The following is a 16,263-nucleotide window of genomic DNA, read 5'->3' on the forward strand; positions in this document are numbered from 1 at the left end:
TGGAGAAGGATACAGGCCTTAAAGGGCAGTGGACCTTTAAAAGGTTGGCATTTCTAAATGATTGTGATTTTTTTGGCCTTTTTTCCTCCATTAAATTCAAAAGGAATGATCATGTTTTAAAAGCTCCACGTTCTTTTCTCGTGTTTAGGCTTTTCTAGACAGAAGAAACAATATGAGTTAAGGTCAATTCCAGAAATGACTTGGATTTCTACGTTGTTAGTAAACAGAGTCAGAAAACCAAATTTCAAACAGTTTGCAAATGGGTTTCTTTGGTTTAGGTAAGACTGAGATATTTGTAGCAAATGCTATTGTCCCTCATTGATAATGAGATACTTGATGTGGGAGATTATAATTTTGCTGAATTAACTCCACTGATTATTTGCATTGGTTGGATTACTTCTGTGGATTTTATTTTATATTGTCTGAATTGCAAGTGCATGGATTTTGAGAAACCTGTTAGTACGTGAAGAATTCAATCCTAGTAAGGTGAATATGGTGAGGGCAAAGGATCTGATATTCTGCATACAAAATGAAGGCTAGAATTTGGGTACAAAATAAATTAGCCTAAGTGCAATGGTACGAATCTCTAAAATAGATTATGGGGACTGCTCTCAGCGCAGAACAAATTAATCTTCGAAGGCAAATAGTCAAGAAAATAAATGGACCAAATAGTGTCAGTGGTTTTAAGTTAAAGGAATTGGGGTGGGGGGCGGGGTGTGGATCATCCAGGAGGCAGTTAAGACCTGCAGGGGTTTCTGTTGGCAGAAGTGATTATACCAACAGCTGGCACAAACCCCACGACCCATAACAGATTCATGAGCCTCTTTGCAGATCATGAAAAAGAGGATCAGTTTTGGTGTGCCCTGTCAGCAAACGAACCTCTCCCACTGTAAAAACACTATCCACCCCCTCCCCTACCAGGGGAGAAATGAAATGTCTCCGTGGGGGGTGATGATGGTGCTTATGGTGCTGAATGCCTGTGACTGCAGGGAGCAATCCCAGCGTCAGGTTGGGCTGGGGACTGCCCGAGCTGTGTTTATCAGTGCGGATTCACTGCCTACCCCTTTGGCCTCCTGTGTGTACTGAATGTTCAGGCTGATGAAAGTTTGCAGTGTGGTTTTAAATGCTTAGCAGGTTCTTTGGGTGAGGACATTTTGCCATTTGGAACTGCTTTCGGGTTTGCTATCGTGTTTTGAGAGATACCTACTACCCTTCCATTGTCCTCACTTATCTAAACTTTCTTGGATGTAGAAATTCTTCTTGCAGAGCATGCTGACTATAGTTAATATTATATTGTACATGTGAAAGTTGCTAGGAGAGGAGATCTGAATAGTTCTCACCACAGAAAAAATATTATAATTATATGATGATGAATATTAACTAGAATTTTTGTAGTGATTATGTCAATATATATTTGTATCAAATCATATTGTATGCATGAACCTGAAAGTAATGTAATGTTACATGTCAGTTATGTCTCAAATTTAAAAAAAAATTCTTCTCTTCCTCTACCCGATCACAACTTGCCTCATTCTCTAGTCACCTGCTCAATGTCAGGCTTTTGGGAAGAAGTGTCTAGTAGATGCATAAAATGTGCAAGCTGGGGGCTAGGCAGAAAAGGTGAAGGGACTGAGAAGTGCAAATATTATTGACTAGGTTTCCTGTGCTGTTGCTTTACATGTCCCTGACTCTTCTGTAAAGGCCCATTTGTACTTCTCCTATTACCATATTTTTCAGACCATAAGACACATCTAGGTTTTAGAGGAGGAAAATAGGAAAAAAATTTGAAGCAAAAAATGTAGTAAAATATTTAATAACATAAATAACATAATATTTCACCAATGTAAATGTAAACAGAACTCAACAGCAGTATTGACAACCATTATTCCTCCCAAATTTGGAAGGGAGAAGTGGTTCTTATATTACAAAAAATACGATATTTTATTGTTTTAGATGCAGAGTTCAAAATATTGGTAATCAGGATGCTCACAGAAATGGTCGAGTATGGATACAACATAGAGGGAAAAAATGAAGGCTATGAAAAGTGAGATAAAGGAAAACACACAGGGGACCAACAGTGAAGGGAAGGAAACCAGGACTTAAATCAATGGTTTGGAGCAGAAGAAAGAAATAAACCAAGAATTCAAAACCATGGGGAAAGGCTTAAGAACTCCTGGGACAACTTTAAACATTCCACCATCTGAATCATAGGGGTGCCAGAAGGAGAAGAGGAAGAGCATAAAATTGAAAACTTATTTGAAAAAATAATGAAGGGAAGCTTCCCTAATCTGGCCAAGGAAATAGACTTCCAGGAATTCCAGGAAGCCCAGAGAGTCCCAAAGAAGTTGGACCCAAGGAAGCACACACCAAAATCCATCATCATTACATTATCTAAGATTCAAGACAAGGAGAGAATCTTAAAAGCAGCAAGAGAAAAGGAGACAACTACAAAGGAGTTCCCATAAGACTGTCAGCTGGTTTCTCAAAAGAAACTTTGCAGGCAAAAAGGGACTAGAAAGAAGTATTTGAAGTCATGAAAGGTAAGAACCTAAATCTGAGATTACTCTGTCTAGCAAAGCTTTCATTTAGAATGGAAGGGCAGATAAAGTGCTTTGTCATCACTAAGGCTCTATTATATGAAATGTTAAAGGGACTTATCTAAGAAAAAAAAGAAGATAAAAAATATGAACAGTAGAATGACAACAAACTCACAACTATCAACAACCAAACCTAAAAGAAACAAAAATAAAAACAAAAACAAACTAAGCAAATATCTAGAACACGAACAGATTCATAGAAATAGAGATCACATGGAAGCTGAGGGAGAATGGGGAAAAGAAGCATAAATGGCAGGTACAAAATAGACAGGAGGAGGTTAAGAATAGTATGGGAAATGGAGAAGCCAAAGAACTTATATGTATGACACATGGACATGAACTGAGAAGGGGAATGCTGGCAGGAGGGGGTGCAGGGCAGAGGGAAATGAAGGGGAGAAAAAATGGGCAACTATAATCGCATAATCAATAAAATATATTTTAAAAAGAAGTACAAATGGTCAGTTACAGAAGAGTCAGGGGGGTGTAAAGTAACAGCACAGGAAACCTAGTCAATAATATGGTGATAACCATGTGCCCCAGGTGGGCACTGGAAATATCATGGGGACCACTTTGTAAAGTATGTGATTTTCTAACCACTATGCTGTACACCAGAAAGTAATACAAAATGATATTGGGGTGGGAGGTCTGCAAGCTGACTTGGTTTGCTGTCATCCAGCAAGGAGACTCGGGCCAGGAGCAGATGGTCCCTGCGAATATGTATTTTTAAGGAAATGGCCAGTGTGTAGATTGGGGTGACAAAGACAAGACAGGACACAGAGAAGTGCTGACCCATGTGAATCTCAACCTGCAGAATCCTCACCTGCGCTTTCTCTTCACTCCACCCTGTATTCTGTGGAAGGAGTGGATAAGTTGTTTTTTTTTTTTTTTGAAAAGCAGCTTGAGCATCTATCTGTTGGGTAGCCAGAGTTCTGTTGGGCACACTTTATGGGAGCCCATGTGACCTATATGATTACTTTTGTTGGTGACGCAGGTCACTGAGCCGCAGTTTCCACATTCCTTTCAAAAGTTCTTTTGTCAGAAAATCTAATCAAAGGGCTACCACGTCATGTCCATTTATCTTTTTGTGTGATCTGAAATGCTGAAAGAATGATATAAGCGCAGTTCATGCACAAAGCAGTGATTCACAATGGTGCCGTGGTTTCTGCTTTTCCTGTGTTCCGAAGGGGCCAGCCTCATTTGAGCATTGCCGTGGCCTCAATGAGGGTAACAGCTGAATCACCCGGAGTGACCAGGGAAGGTTCTCAGACACCTGGCTCTGGCGATAATTACAAAACCTGCGTCCATCTGCTGCTCAGGCACAGACATGGTGGCCAGGAGGGGGTGGAAGCTGAAAGCCACAGGGCCCAGGAGGGATGGAGGGCTGAGAGCTCAGGGCAGAGCATGGCCCCTGCCATGAGTGCCATGCCCCCTGACAGTGCCCCATGGCTGAGACTGCAGAGCAAGGAAGGACCTTCTGTTTCCACAGCGGCTGCCAGGTCCCCTCAGAGACGGGTTTTGGCTTCTTTCTTTCTTAGAAATCTCTCGAAGGTCAGGTGGCTGCATGTTATATAAAGTCGGGTTTCCAAGGTCACTGGAAATGTGTGTTCCCTTTGATCACACACACACTCATGTGCACAAGCATCCTAGACTCTGCTCTTCCCCAAATGCTCCTCCTCTTCCCCACCTTCCCCAGGTCAGCTAGTGTTTGGGGGCTGAAAGGAAAACCTCCAGAACCTGCCACCATAGTGGCTGGGGCCAGTCAGTCCTTTGTATGATTCTATCCCCCACCTCAGCCTACACACAGCGGCCCCTTTGTTGCCAATTTAATAGCTTGGTCTGTCTTTGACTTACTCCACTCTTATCAGCTCTTGACTTCATTGGCCACCTCTTTCTTCCCAGAACAATAGAAAACCTTCTAGCCAACACTTCCTTTGGCTTCTTCATAGCACACTCTCTTGGGTTTTCCCCATCTCTCTCCTNCCACCCCCCCCCCCCCCCCCCCCCCCCCCCCCCCCCCCCCCAGCCTTTGCTGGCTCAAACTCCTTTACCAGATCTCACTCGTTAGAGGGCCTCTGGCTTTGGTCTTCAGACCTGCTTTGGTCTTCCTTTCCTCTCTATCTATGCTTTTCTCTACCTTTTTGCCTCTAGTCCTGTGGTTCAAAGCATTGTGGTCTGCTCTATCCAGTAGAATTTTCTGAGACAGTGTAATGTTCTATTTTTGCAGAGTCCATTATGCTAGCCAGTAGCCATATGTGGCTATTGAATACTTGAAATGTGACTAGTGTGACTAAGGAACTAAATTTTAGATGTTATTATTTATTTATTTATTTATTTTTATGTTTTTATTTATTTATTTTTAGAGAGAGGCGAAGGGAAGGAGAAAGAGAGGGAGAAAAACATCAATGTGCAGTTGTACTCCATTCTGGGGACCTGGCCTGCAACCCAGGCATGTGCCCTGACTAGGAATCAAACCGGCAATGCCTTGGTTGGCAGGCCCACGCTCAGTCTACGGAGCCACGCCATCCAGGGCAATATTTTTTTAATCAATCTGAATTTAAATAGACACCTATGGTTAAGGCCTACTGTTTTGAATAGCCCTGGTCTACGTTATTGTTTCTAAACTACGGATGATGAGCCATTAGCTGGTTATGGCCTGTGGGGTTCCCCTCCCTAAACTAAAGTAGATTGGAAAATACCAAAAGATATTACATATAGTAAGAGTTATCTTTTTCCCACAAAACTTCTGTTTTTGTCTTATATCTCTGTCTTCTAGGTTGCTGTAAGTATGTGTGGGTCACATGTAATATTTTGGTCTTGTTTGTTTGCTTTTAGCTGAAAGCCACTGGTCTAGGTGCTGGTGAGGTCCAGACGAATGCATTCAGCCATGAGCCAAAACCCAAAGTCCTATTTATCTGCCCCACGATATCTCCCCTCAGACATCTCCCAGGCATCTCATATCTGCAGACCTTTTTCCCTGAAGTTATCCCCAGTCTCACCAAATGCTACCACTTTTCTCCTAATGTCCCTCTGATGAAAGTCCCCAATTCCCTTCTTTCCTGTCCCCAACCTCCATGCACCTACACCCACACTCAGTCCACCAGCAAGGTCTGCCTCAGAGATGGATCCCAAATCCACCCGCTGATGTCCATCCCAGTTTCCACCCACTGCACGCCAAGCCACTGCATCCCTGGCCGGGACCACTGCGACAGCTCCAGCCTGCCCTTTCTTTCCCTCTTGTCTCCACAAAACCCATTCTTCACACAGCAGCCAAAGGAATTTTTGAAAACCCAAGCCAGATGGCGTTCTTCTCCTTGAAAGTTACTGGTGGCTTTCCATTGCACCAGAAATGATCTCTCATCATCTGTGCCCACTAAGGCCCTGGCAGTCTGGCCCCAGCATCTCCACTAAGGCTCCCCCCATGCTCACCTTGGCTTTTCTTTGCCAGGAGCGCCCACTTTCTCACGCATGTCTCTGCAAGGCCTCTGCACATGCACCATGACCTGGGCCCCCAGATCTTCTCCAAACTGGCTTCATTTTATCAATTCAGGTGGTAACTCAGATGTCATTTCTTTGAAGGAGCAGCCCTTCTCTGACCACATGAGGGTCCCCAACCCAAATGTGAGTGATCTGTTTTGGAAGTAAATCAGACGTGTTGCTGTTACATATGTAGAGTGTTTTTGAGTAATAGGAACCAAGAGCCATCAACCAGTATTTTTTGTTAGAGATCCTTGAATTTTCTTTGTGAATCATCTGTAATCAACAAAGTCTTTCTGTTGTAAGTGGTGTTGTCAAGTTTCTATCTGGAGAGTAAACATTGATCTCGCTATTTTTTAACTTAGCTGAGTACTCATTATGCAAATTTAACGAACAGTTTAAAATATGCACAATAGACTATATTAAGTAATAAACATATAAATTATGTTAATACAAATTTTAAAATGAGACTCATTAATGTTAACATACATGGTATAAGGTGAATTACTTTAACTTTTTAATCACTGAGACTTATATATATCATAATAAACATTTTGAGGAAATTTGATTTAAATTACCAAATTGCTCTTGCCTTGAAGAAGAAAATTCTGTAGTTTAGGTTATATTATTCCTTAAATGATTTTAGTCTTTATTTTCATAATGATCTTTATGAAAAATGTTATTAAAATAAGTGAAGAAGAAATTACCAGTCTTATTACCAATATAAATGATAGAGTTTGTAATTTTGACTTTTGCTTTTTTAGAAAAAGAGAAAAAAAATCTACACTCAAATATAGGAACTTCTCACAGTAATCAGCTGAATAACAGATTCCAAAACCCACAAAATTAGTAATTGTATGTGCAGCACAGTTGTTTAAATCATGTAGTAAAAGGGGCAACAGGAAATGCACTTAACTCTTCAGAATGAAAACTGGCTGTTGGGGGAATATTTGGCATTATTTTATCCTAGAGAATTCTTTAAGTTAGATAAAATAATGTTCAGAGGCATAAAATAGGGTCTTCTTTTTCTCATGCAGAGGTTGTTCTGTCCAACTTCAAAAATGGTAGTGATTTGCCCTGGCTGGTGTAGCTCAATGGATTGTGTGCCGGACTGCGAACCAGAGGGTCACCAATTTGATTCCCAGTCAGGCACATGACTGGGTTGCAGGCCAGGTCCCCAGTACAGGGCCTGTGAGACGCAACTGGTTGATGTATCTCTCACACATTGATGTTTCTCTCCCTCTTTCTTCCTCCCTCTCCTCTCTCTAAAAGTAAACAAATAAATCTTTATTAAAAAAACAAAAATGGTGATGATTAAAATGTTGTTGTCCTTTGACCCACTCCTGGATTGCTCTCCAAAGGGAATAATCCAAACTGAAGGCAAAGACTGGCGCACTAAGACGTAAACTGTGGCAGTGTTTATAATTTTTAAAAGCCAGGAACCAATCAAATATCTATTGATATTTGGGGGAATTAAGCAGATTGTAGAAATCTATGCAATAAAGGATTGTATTACCATTAAAATTAATTTTTAGAAAGGTAATTTAATGTTGTTGGGGAAAGCTTTGACATGATGCTAAATGGGAAGAAAGGATGGTATAATCTTATTTAGGTAAAAAAAAAAAAATGTTCCATAGAGGAAAATATGTTAATAGTGGTTGATTCCGAGGAGTAATTGTTGCTAGCTTGTATTTTCCAAGTCTTCTAGGAAAAGCTTGCATTACTTTTATAATAGAAAAAAGATGATTAGAAAAGGAAATAGAGGTGTCTAATGAACTATGAAATATCCAAGCTCATTGTGTTTGGACCGGAGAGTAGGTGCAGGCATCACCGGGTTGGGGGAGCCTGTGGCCAGGGCTGTGACTGGTCCAGGAGGTCATGTGAGGGCTCTGTTACTACAGGGGCCGTCCGTGATGGAGAGGAGGGTCTCTGGGTACTTTTGCTCATTTCTGCCACTCACCAGCTGTCACTTGCTGATCAGAAAGTCTGATTGGCTGTCAGCTTCATCTTTGACAAACACTGAATAGGAAGACAAAGTAATTCTTGTCTGAGAAATGTGACTTATTTTAGCAGCTAAATATTTTTGTGTGTGTGAGCTCCAACTATGCAAGTGATGCAACCTGTGGATACATTTTTTTTCTTCCAAGTTCTTCACTTGCTGAAATTGCCCTTAAAGAGACCACAAACATTGTAAAATGTGTTTCATTGCTAACTTATTAAATTTTTCTGTCAGTTGATACGATACCAAATATTGTAAAACGTGATGATGGATGGTATGAACCAAAAGCCTTTCTAGATTGTCCTTCAGTCTTTGGGTTCTCAACCATGCATCATAGATTTGTTTTAGCAGGTTTGCCCCCACCATTACCTGGTCAGTGAAACTAGACTACATAGAAAATATGGAGTACCTTGTGTATAGTGTTTGTTCCTAAAAGTTTTATTTCAGGTGTATGTTTAATGTACCAGACTGTAAATGTTAAATGTATGTACTTTTTAAAACTATGATTTGCAGTAAAAAAAAAAAAATCAGACTCTTATTATGGTCTAGACCAGTGGTTCTCAGTAAGATCCTAGGACCAACAACATAGACATCGCCCGGGAGCTTTTTAGAATTGCCAGTTCTCAGGCCCCCACCAGCGACCTACTGAATCAAACACTCCAGGGGTGGCCTTGCCTTCTGTGCTCTCATAAGGCCCCCTGGTGATTCTGGCGCACACTGCAATTCAGGATCCACTGGTCTAGCCTTGCTTTCCAGGTGTGGTGTGGAGACTAACACTGCATCCCCTGGCAGCTGGCTGGAAAAGCAGAATTGCAGGCCCCAGCTGAGACCTACTAAATCAGAGCCAACATGCTTCCTGGGAGATTTGTATGCTCGGATTAAAGGTGTATTAAAGGATTGGAAGCATTGATCTGAACCACATGTGCCTGCCTGCAGGGGCCAAGTAGACAGTGTCAGTGAATGAAGGCAGCCTGTTTTTCTCCCTAAAGACTACATACCATCCCTGACTCGTGAAGGTTCGACTTACGATTTTTTACTTTACGATGGTGCGAAAGTGATATTTACTTAGTAGAAACCCTACTTCGAATTTTGATATTCTCCCGACTAGCGACATGCAGTACTATACTCTCTCGTGGTGCTAGGCAGCAGCAGAAAGACGGCTTTGCCCAGCTGTAGCCAATGTCAGTGTTCTGAGCACATGTAAGGTAGGCCAGGCTAAGCTACGATCTTCTGTAGGTTAGGTGTATTCGGTGCACTTTCGACGTAAGAATTTTCCACATAAACCCATCATACATCCAGCAGCATCTGTAGAGCAGTTAGAAAGCACTGTGGTATGAAATGTAAGCACTCTTCATTTGTTTAAAAATTTCCCGTATTGTACCAGTTGGGGTTAATACATCCTTACAAACTCATCAACTAAGGTTAACTTCACTTGGCATCAGCTACTTCAAGCACATTTAAAACCCAAATTGCGATAAAGGGACCCACTCATGTTCATTTCTTCTGGTCCCTTTTAGGAGTTTATCAAGGAGCTGCTCTCTCGGATCAGAGGCATGAGGAAACTGAGTGCCCCCCAGAAGAAGTCTGTGTGATTCTGGCACAGGGCAGAACTTGCCTGGAGACCAAGACCAGGGCCTGGAATTTGGACTTCACAAGGACTTATATTAAAGAATAGTCGTCCATACGAGGAACTTTTTTTGTGTGTGTGGGGGGATGCATATCTATTAGACACTTATTCAAGAGCGTTTTGTTTTTAAAGGTTTTATTAGTGCACTATTTTAATAGCAAAGATATCATGACTCTGGTTTCAGCCCAACGAGCGATTATCAAACCACACAGACATCCAAGGATGGACTGGGCCAGGCAGTATTTTCTTCGAGAAATCCGATGTTTAGGACCTAACTATACAGGGATGATGGTTTTTTTTATGACTAGTTTCCTAATCCTTTTATCTTCAGTTGTTCATTTGACTCAGATGTTGAATTTCTCATACTTGTATATACGTTACTATATATCTACACACAACAGAGTTCCAACGTAGATGTGAGTGATATTCCACACTGACGAAATGAACTTGTGGTTGTCCTTGAGCTGGACGTCACGGCACACATATTGTGAAGAGGCGACTAGGTAGTCTTCATGTGAGTGTTGTTGACCTCCGACTTCCACTTTTTGCACCAAAGTGAAAGAATTCAGTGTATCTGTTATTTGAGTGAGCTGCACTACAGAAATCTTCAGTTGGTCAAGGGCTTAATTTATGGACTTTATATTATTGCATTAATTGGGGTGCTTTGCCAGGTGATGTACTTATTGCCTCGTTTGTGGTGTTTTTGAGTTTTAGGAACCCTTCATTTGAAGAACGACTGGGATTTCTAGAGAAGAGCCCACACTATCTGAGCAGTGTTTCGCAATGGAAAATGGAAGCACTGTGTAGCAATTCATTCTTTGCTTTCAACCAAGTACTGTGTATTGTCCTCTCTCCATGAAAGCAGGTCCAAAGGGAGTCAGCAGATTATGCATCTTCCTTCTTAGAAGTAGGTTCTGGTCACTTCTGTGCCTGGGCAGCACCTGACCCGAGGGGGTGAACGGAGAGGTGAGCCGGTGCAAAGGTGGGAAAGCTTCGTCTTCTCTCGGGAGAGCTGATAGAGGAGCGTGTGCTGGCTGGGAAGCGTGGTGGAGACTGCATTTCCAGCAGCATACGGTAAGGACACTGGCTCTTGGCCCTAATTTTGCATCTCGGTCTCCTTGCTTGGAGCTAAGCCTGGGGTGCCTGTCCTGCCCCTCTCAGTGATACACTAGCTCCTTGGGGGAGGCTCAACCTTCAGTTGGACGTGGGTGGGGTCAAAGGTCAGAGCAGAAACTCTCCCTCCCCAGCCAGGAGGCCCCGCTGCCTCCCCACAGAAGCCCCACCTGTGGTCTCTATGGGGCCCTGTCCAAGCACAGGGGTCAGGCGCTGTCTATCAAAGGGTGCTCCGAACATATTTTATTTTTCAAAAGAACAATGTTTGTGAATTTTATGTATACTGGCAAGCTTTGAAAATCGTATTTAATTTTGTAATGTTTACCAATGATTTCTTGACAAGCTATTTACTCAAATAAATGGAGCTGCTTACAATGCTGCTTACCTGTTCACCTCAAACAAAACACGTTCACCTGCTGCTATTGCTTGATTGGGCGCTCTGCAGAGGAGGGTCCCAAGCCGCTCGGTGTTGCCTTTTCAGGCATTTGATCCTAGCCGGCCCCTGATAAAAGCAAAGGAGCCGAACGCACGCCTGGGTCAAGAAGGAAACAAAAGACGAGCTCTGTGCACCCGGCCCTGCCCACCTTCTATTCCAACCCTAGGCCGTGCCCCTTTCCTTTATTTAAACGACCCTTTACCCATCTGATACAAATCCTTGAGATTTCAAATTAATCAGGTATTTCAATTACTGTTAGTGCCGTGCACCCTATAAGTATAGAAAAACTGAGGATTTGCAGGATTTTTCTTAGGTTTGTCCCAGTTATGGTCCTCAAATGAAGCCTGAGCAAGCTCTTCCCCAAAGGCCTGATTCTACCACATAACACACTCCCCATCTTCCCCACTCCCTTTGCTCAGGGCCTGGCATTACCCCATTTCCTCTGAGCGCTCAAGCCCCAAGCTTAGATCTCCTCGCTGACCTCCCCTCTCGGGCCCCCCCCCCCCACACCCTCAGTTACCACACTCTTCTTCTGCTAACACCTCTCAGGTCTGCCCCTTGTTAAATCTTGCCGCAGCTGCTGTAACCATTGTGGAACTGGTTTCTGTGTGTCCAGTCTTGCTTCCCTCTCATCTAATCTGAACACAGTAGCCAAAATAATCTTTCTGAAAGACCGCTCTGATCATTCTACCTCCCCACAGAAACCCCAAATATCTCTACATTTCTTACGAGGAATTGGCCTCTGCATCTCCAGCCTCACCTTTTGGCCTTGCACTAATGGCTGGAATTCTTTGGGGTGTCTGGAATGCTCTATGTATGTTCTTCACTGGGGCTTTGCAGAAACTATTGCCTTGGTCTGGAGCACCCTCTTCACCAAAGAAGAGGCTCTACCGAAGACCTTCCGGTGGTGAGCCCGCCTGGCCCCCACCCACAGTATTAATACTATCCTTTCCCCTATTAGTCTCGTCTGTTAAACTCTTGTGCTTGGCCGGTCAAAGGGATCAGTATGTGTTTGCCAGTTGAATGAATGAAAGGTTCTTTAGGAAAACCCAGCTGTGTCCTTCCCAGCTGGGGTAGTGGTTCTTAGACCTGAATGGACATTTGTTTCACACAGAAAGCTTTAAAAACAACAGAAGCCTAGACCTTCATCCTGACCAGTTTTTTAAGTAATTATTTTTTTAAATATATTTTATTGATTATGCTATTACAGTTGTCCCATTTTTTTCCTACCTTTTATTCCCCTCTGCCCTCTACCCCACCTCCCACCATCATTCCCCTCCCTTGGCTTATGTCCATGGGTCATACATATAACTTCTTTGGCTTCTCCATTACCGATACTACTCTTAACCTCTTCCTCTCTATTTTGTACCCACCATTTATGCTACTTATTCCCTGTACCTTTCCCCCCATTCTCCCCCCTCCCCCTCCCCACTGTTAACTCTCCATGTGATCTATATTTCTGTGAATCTGTTCCTGTTCTAGATGTTTGCTTTTGGTTTTGGTTTTGTTTTTAGGTTTGGTTGTTGACAGTTGTGATTTTGTTGTCATTTTACTGTTTGTATTTTTTATCTTCTTTTTCTTAGATAAGTCCCTTTAACATTTCATATAATAAGAGCTTGGTGATGATGAACTCCTTTAAGTTGACCTTTTCTGGGAAGCACTTTATCTGCCCTTTCATTCTAAATAAAAGCTTTGCTAGACAGAGTAATCTTGGATGTAGGTCCTTGCCTTTCATGATTTCAAATACTTCTCTCTAGCCCCTTCTTGCCTGCAAAGTTTCTTTTGAGAAACTAGCTAATAGTCCTATGGGAACTCCTTTGTAGGTGACTGTCTCTTTTTCTCTTGCTGCTTTTAAGATTCTCTCCTTGTCTTGAATCTTGGATAATGTAATGGTGGTGGACTTTGGTGTGTGCTTCCTTGGGTCCAACTTCTTTGGGACTCTGGGCTTCCTGGACTTCCTGGAAGTCTATTTCCTTCGCCAGGTTAGGGAAGTTTCCCTTCATTATTTTTCAAATAAGTTTTCCATTTCTTGCTCTTCCTCTTCTCCTTCTGGCACCTCTATGATTCAGATGGTGGAATGTTTAAAGTTGTACCAGGAGTTCTTAAGCCTTTCCCCATGTTTTTGAATTCTTGTTTGTTCATTCTGTTCTGGTTTATTTCTTCCTTCTGCTCCAAACCATTGATGTAAGTCCTGGTTAATTTCCCTTCACTGTTGGTCCCCTGTGCATTTTCCTTTATTCCACTTTTCATAGCCTTCATTTTTTCCCTCTATGTTGCATCCATACTCAACCAATCCTGTGAGCATCCTGATTACCAGTATTTTGAACTCTGCATCTGTTAGTTGGCTATCTTTTCATCACTTAGTTGTATTTTTACGAAGCTTTGATCTGTTCTTTCATTTGGGCCATATTTTTTTTGTCTCAGCGTGCTTGTTACATAGTAAGGGGTGGAGCCTTAGGTATTCATTGGGGCACTGTATGTGGGGGAGGGGTCCAAGAGGGAACAGTGCAGCTTGCTCAGCTCTCTGCTGGCTTTCAGTCATTTCCCCCACTACCCACAAGCAAATTGGGCCCTTCTGGTGCTGAGTTCCAGGTGGGCGGTTTGGTGTACATTCTAGGATGCTGTGGATGTCTACAGTGAACTTACCTGTGAGGTTGGGAGTTTCTCCCACCACCTCAACCCCCACTGGTTTTTTCAGTCAGGAGGTTTGAGGCTTTATTTCCCTGCTCTGGAACTGTGGGTTGAGTGGGCTGTCTTGCTCCCCAGTTGTTCCTCCCAGTTTATCTGCACTCAAATGTGGGACCACCAACTCCACCAGCCTTTGCCTCACAGGGTCCTCCAGCCACTGCCTTGCCCTGAGTCCTCTCTGCCCCAGCTTCCTGTCTCTGCCCCAACTACCAGTCTGGATGAATATTTCTTCTTTAACTCCCTGGTTGTCCGACTTCCATGCAGTTCAATTTTGTGGCATTTCTGGTTATTTTTGTTTTTAAATTTATTGTTGTCCTTATTTTGGTGGTGTAAGGAGCCAAAGTGTATCTACCTATGCCTCCATCTTGGCCGGAAGTTCATCAAACTGACCAATTTCACCGGAAGCTGTAGGAGCAGATTTCAGGCATACATCTTTACGAGCTCCCAGATTGAACACTGCTGGGCTGCTGGGTCCTTCTTGTGTCACCAGATGCACGAGCTTGACCTCAGCTCACCATGTTGATGCTGTTATAGTGGGTGGCAGCTTTGACATCAGCACGTTAACTGTCTCTCGTCTGATTTTCCACTGGAGAGGAGTGAAAGCGCTGCCCTGGGGGGTGACCCCCACGTCTGCAGCTTCTAGTCCAGTGTTCCCTTAACACTGAGTGATCTATGTTTCAACTTTGCAGACGGGTGTCCGTTTACAACAATCATAATGATGCCGATTTATTATCACTACGCTAAGGGTTTACCTGCGTTATCTCATTTAATCTCAATATTAATATTACCAAGTAAATTGCATGATCCTCATTTTAGAGATGAGGAAATGAACTCAGAAAGGTTGAGCAGCTTACCTGAGGTTGTACGGTTACAGAGTTGAGGTTCAAACCCAGTCTTGTTGGCCTCCACACCCCTTGACCACTAGGCTTTCCTGCCTCTTATGGGGGTTACTTTCATCCCCACCCACACAAGTGAAAGCCAGGACCTGCATCTGATGGGATCTGGCCCCCAAGCCTATAGGTGGGGATTGGCGTGCTCTGTGATTGGAAAAGGTCCTTGGCCACCTGCCACTTCGTCCTCACCCCTGAGACCTGAGGAGCTCCCTACTCCGGAGCTGTTGAGCGGCCGGCTGTGTGAGGCTGCCACCCTGTTTCCAGGCTCTTGCCCTCTCCCCTAACAAAAAGTTCCTGGACGTGGCCTTGGCTGCTGAGCATGGAGCATCCTTCCATCAATTACCTGAGGAGGCAAACTTGGGAGAAAAAGCGGCTCACGGCAAGCTGGTTAGCAATACCTGTGACACACCAGGCATCTGATTTTCTCTTACCACCTCGAATGCCCATGAAAGATCATGCAGAACCAGCATCTCAGCAATAAGAGTGTGTGATTACATGTGGCTCTTTCCAAGAAGACGTGCTGGTTGGGAACATGAGGTCTTTCTGAGCCATGATTACCACTTCCCCGGGGGACACTGACCGAAGGAGCCACAGCAAAGCCAGAGCCAGACTGGCCCAGGCACCAAGCTCACCACCCGGAGAAGCAGGTGGGCGAGAGCAGGTGGGAGTTGAATGACCCTTCTCCCTTTTACAGTGCAGGAGAGGCTGCTGGTGGGAGCCAGACACTTGCCCGCAGCCCCGCCCCATAGTGGGCACTGCTCCACCCTCAGCCAGCTAGCACTGAGTTTCTCATTCTTCACGCATCTTTGTGTTTAACAAATGAAGCTTTAGGAGTGAAAAAAAATAAATAAAAAATTTAAATAGAAAAAAGCTTATAGGAGAAAGAAAGAATGACAGAAAGAACGAAAAAGAAAAAGAAAGACAGAAAGAAAGAAAAAAGAAAGAAAAAAAGAAAATACATTTGGACAACTGTACCTTGTGTTTGTGTTTTAAGCTAAGTGTTATTACAAAAGAATGAAAAAGTTAAAAAAATAGTTTACAAAGTAATAATGTTAGAGTAAGCTAAGGTTAATTTATTATGGAGAACATACAAAACATATATAACTTGAGTTTAGCCTAAGCGTACAGTGTTTATAAAGTCTCCAGTGGGTGTTCAGTCACATCCTGGGCTTTCGCACACACTCAGCACTCACTCACCGACTCACCCAGAGCCGCCTCCAGTCCTGCGGCCTCCATTCATGGTCAGTGCTCTGTACAGGTGTACCATTTTAATCTGTGTACCATATTTTTACTGTACCTTGTCCATGTTTAGATACACAAATATTTGCCCCTGTGTTCCAGTTGCCTGAAGTATTCCGTACAGTAACATGCTGTACAGGTTTGTAGCCCAGGAGCAATAGGCTCCACCATACAGCCTAGGTGTGTCCCGGGCTGCA

At 43.2% G+C, this 16,263-nt stretch overlaps 1 protein-coding gene across 1 annotated transcript in view; it reads left to right on the forward strand.

Moving 5' to 3' along the window:
• PPP1R14C (protein phosphatase 1 regulatory inhibitor subunit 14C) overlaps nt 1–11,192 on the forward strand; it is a 73,185-nt gene extending 61,993 nt beyond the window's left edge. The window contains exon 4 of the mRNA XM_037048778.1: nt 9,588–11,192. Coding sequence (XP_036904673.1) covers nt 9,588–9,662 — 75 coding nt within the window. The 3' untranslated portion in view covers nt 9,663–11,192. The remainder of the gene's footprint in view (nt 1–9,587) is intronic.
• Nucleotides 11,193–16,263: the final 5,071 nt, after the last annotated feature.

Source organism: Sturnira hondurensis, unplaced genomic scaffold (assembly GCF_014824575.4).
Source record: "Sturnira hondurensis isolate 20B ecotype Veracruz unplaced genomic scaffold, ASM1482457v3 Scaffold0000167, whole genome shotgun sequence".
Classification (NCBI taxonomy): domain Eukaryota; kingdom Metazoa; phylum Chordata; class Mammalia; order Chiroptera; family Phyllostomidae; genus Sturnira; species Sturnira hondurensis.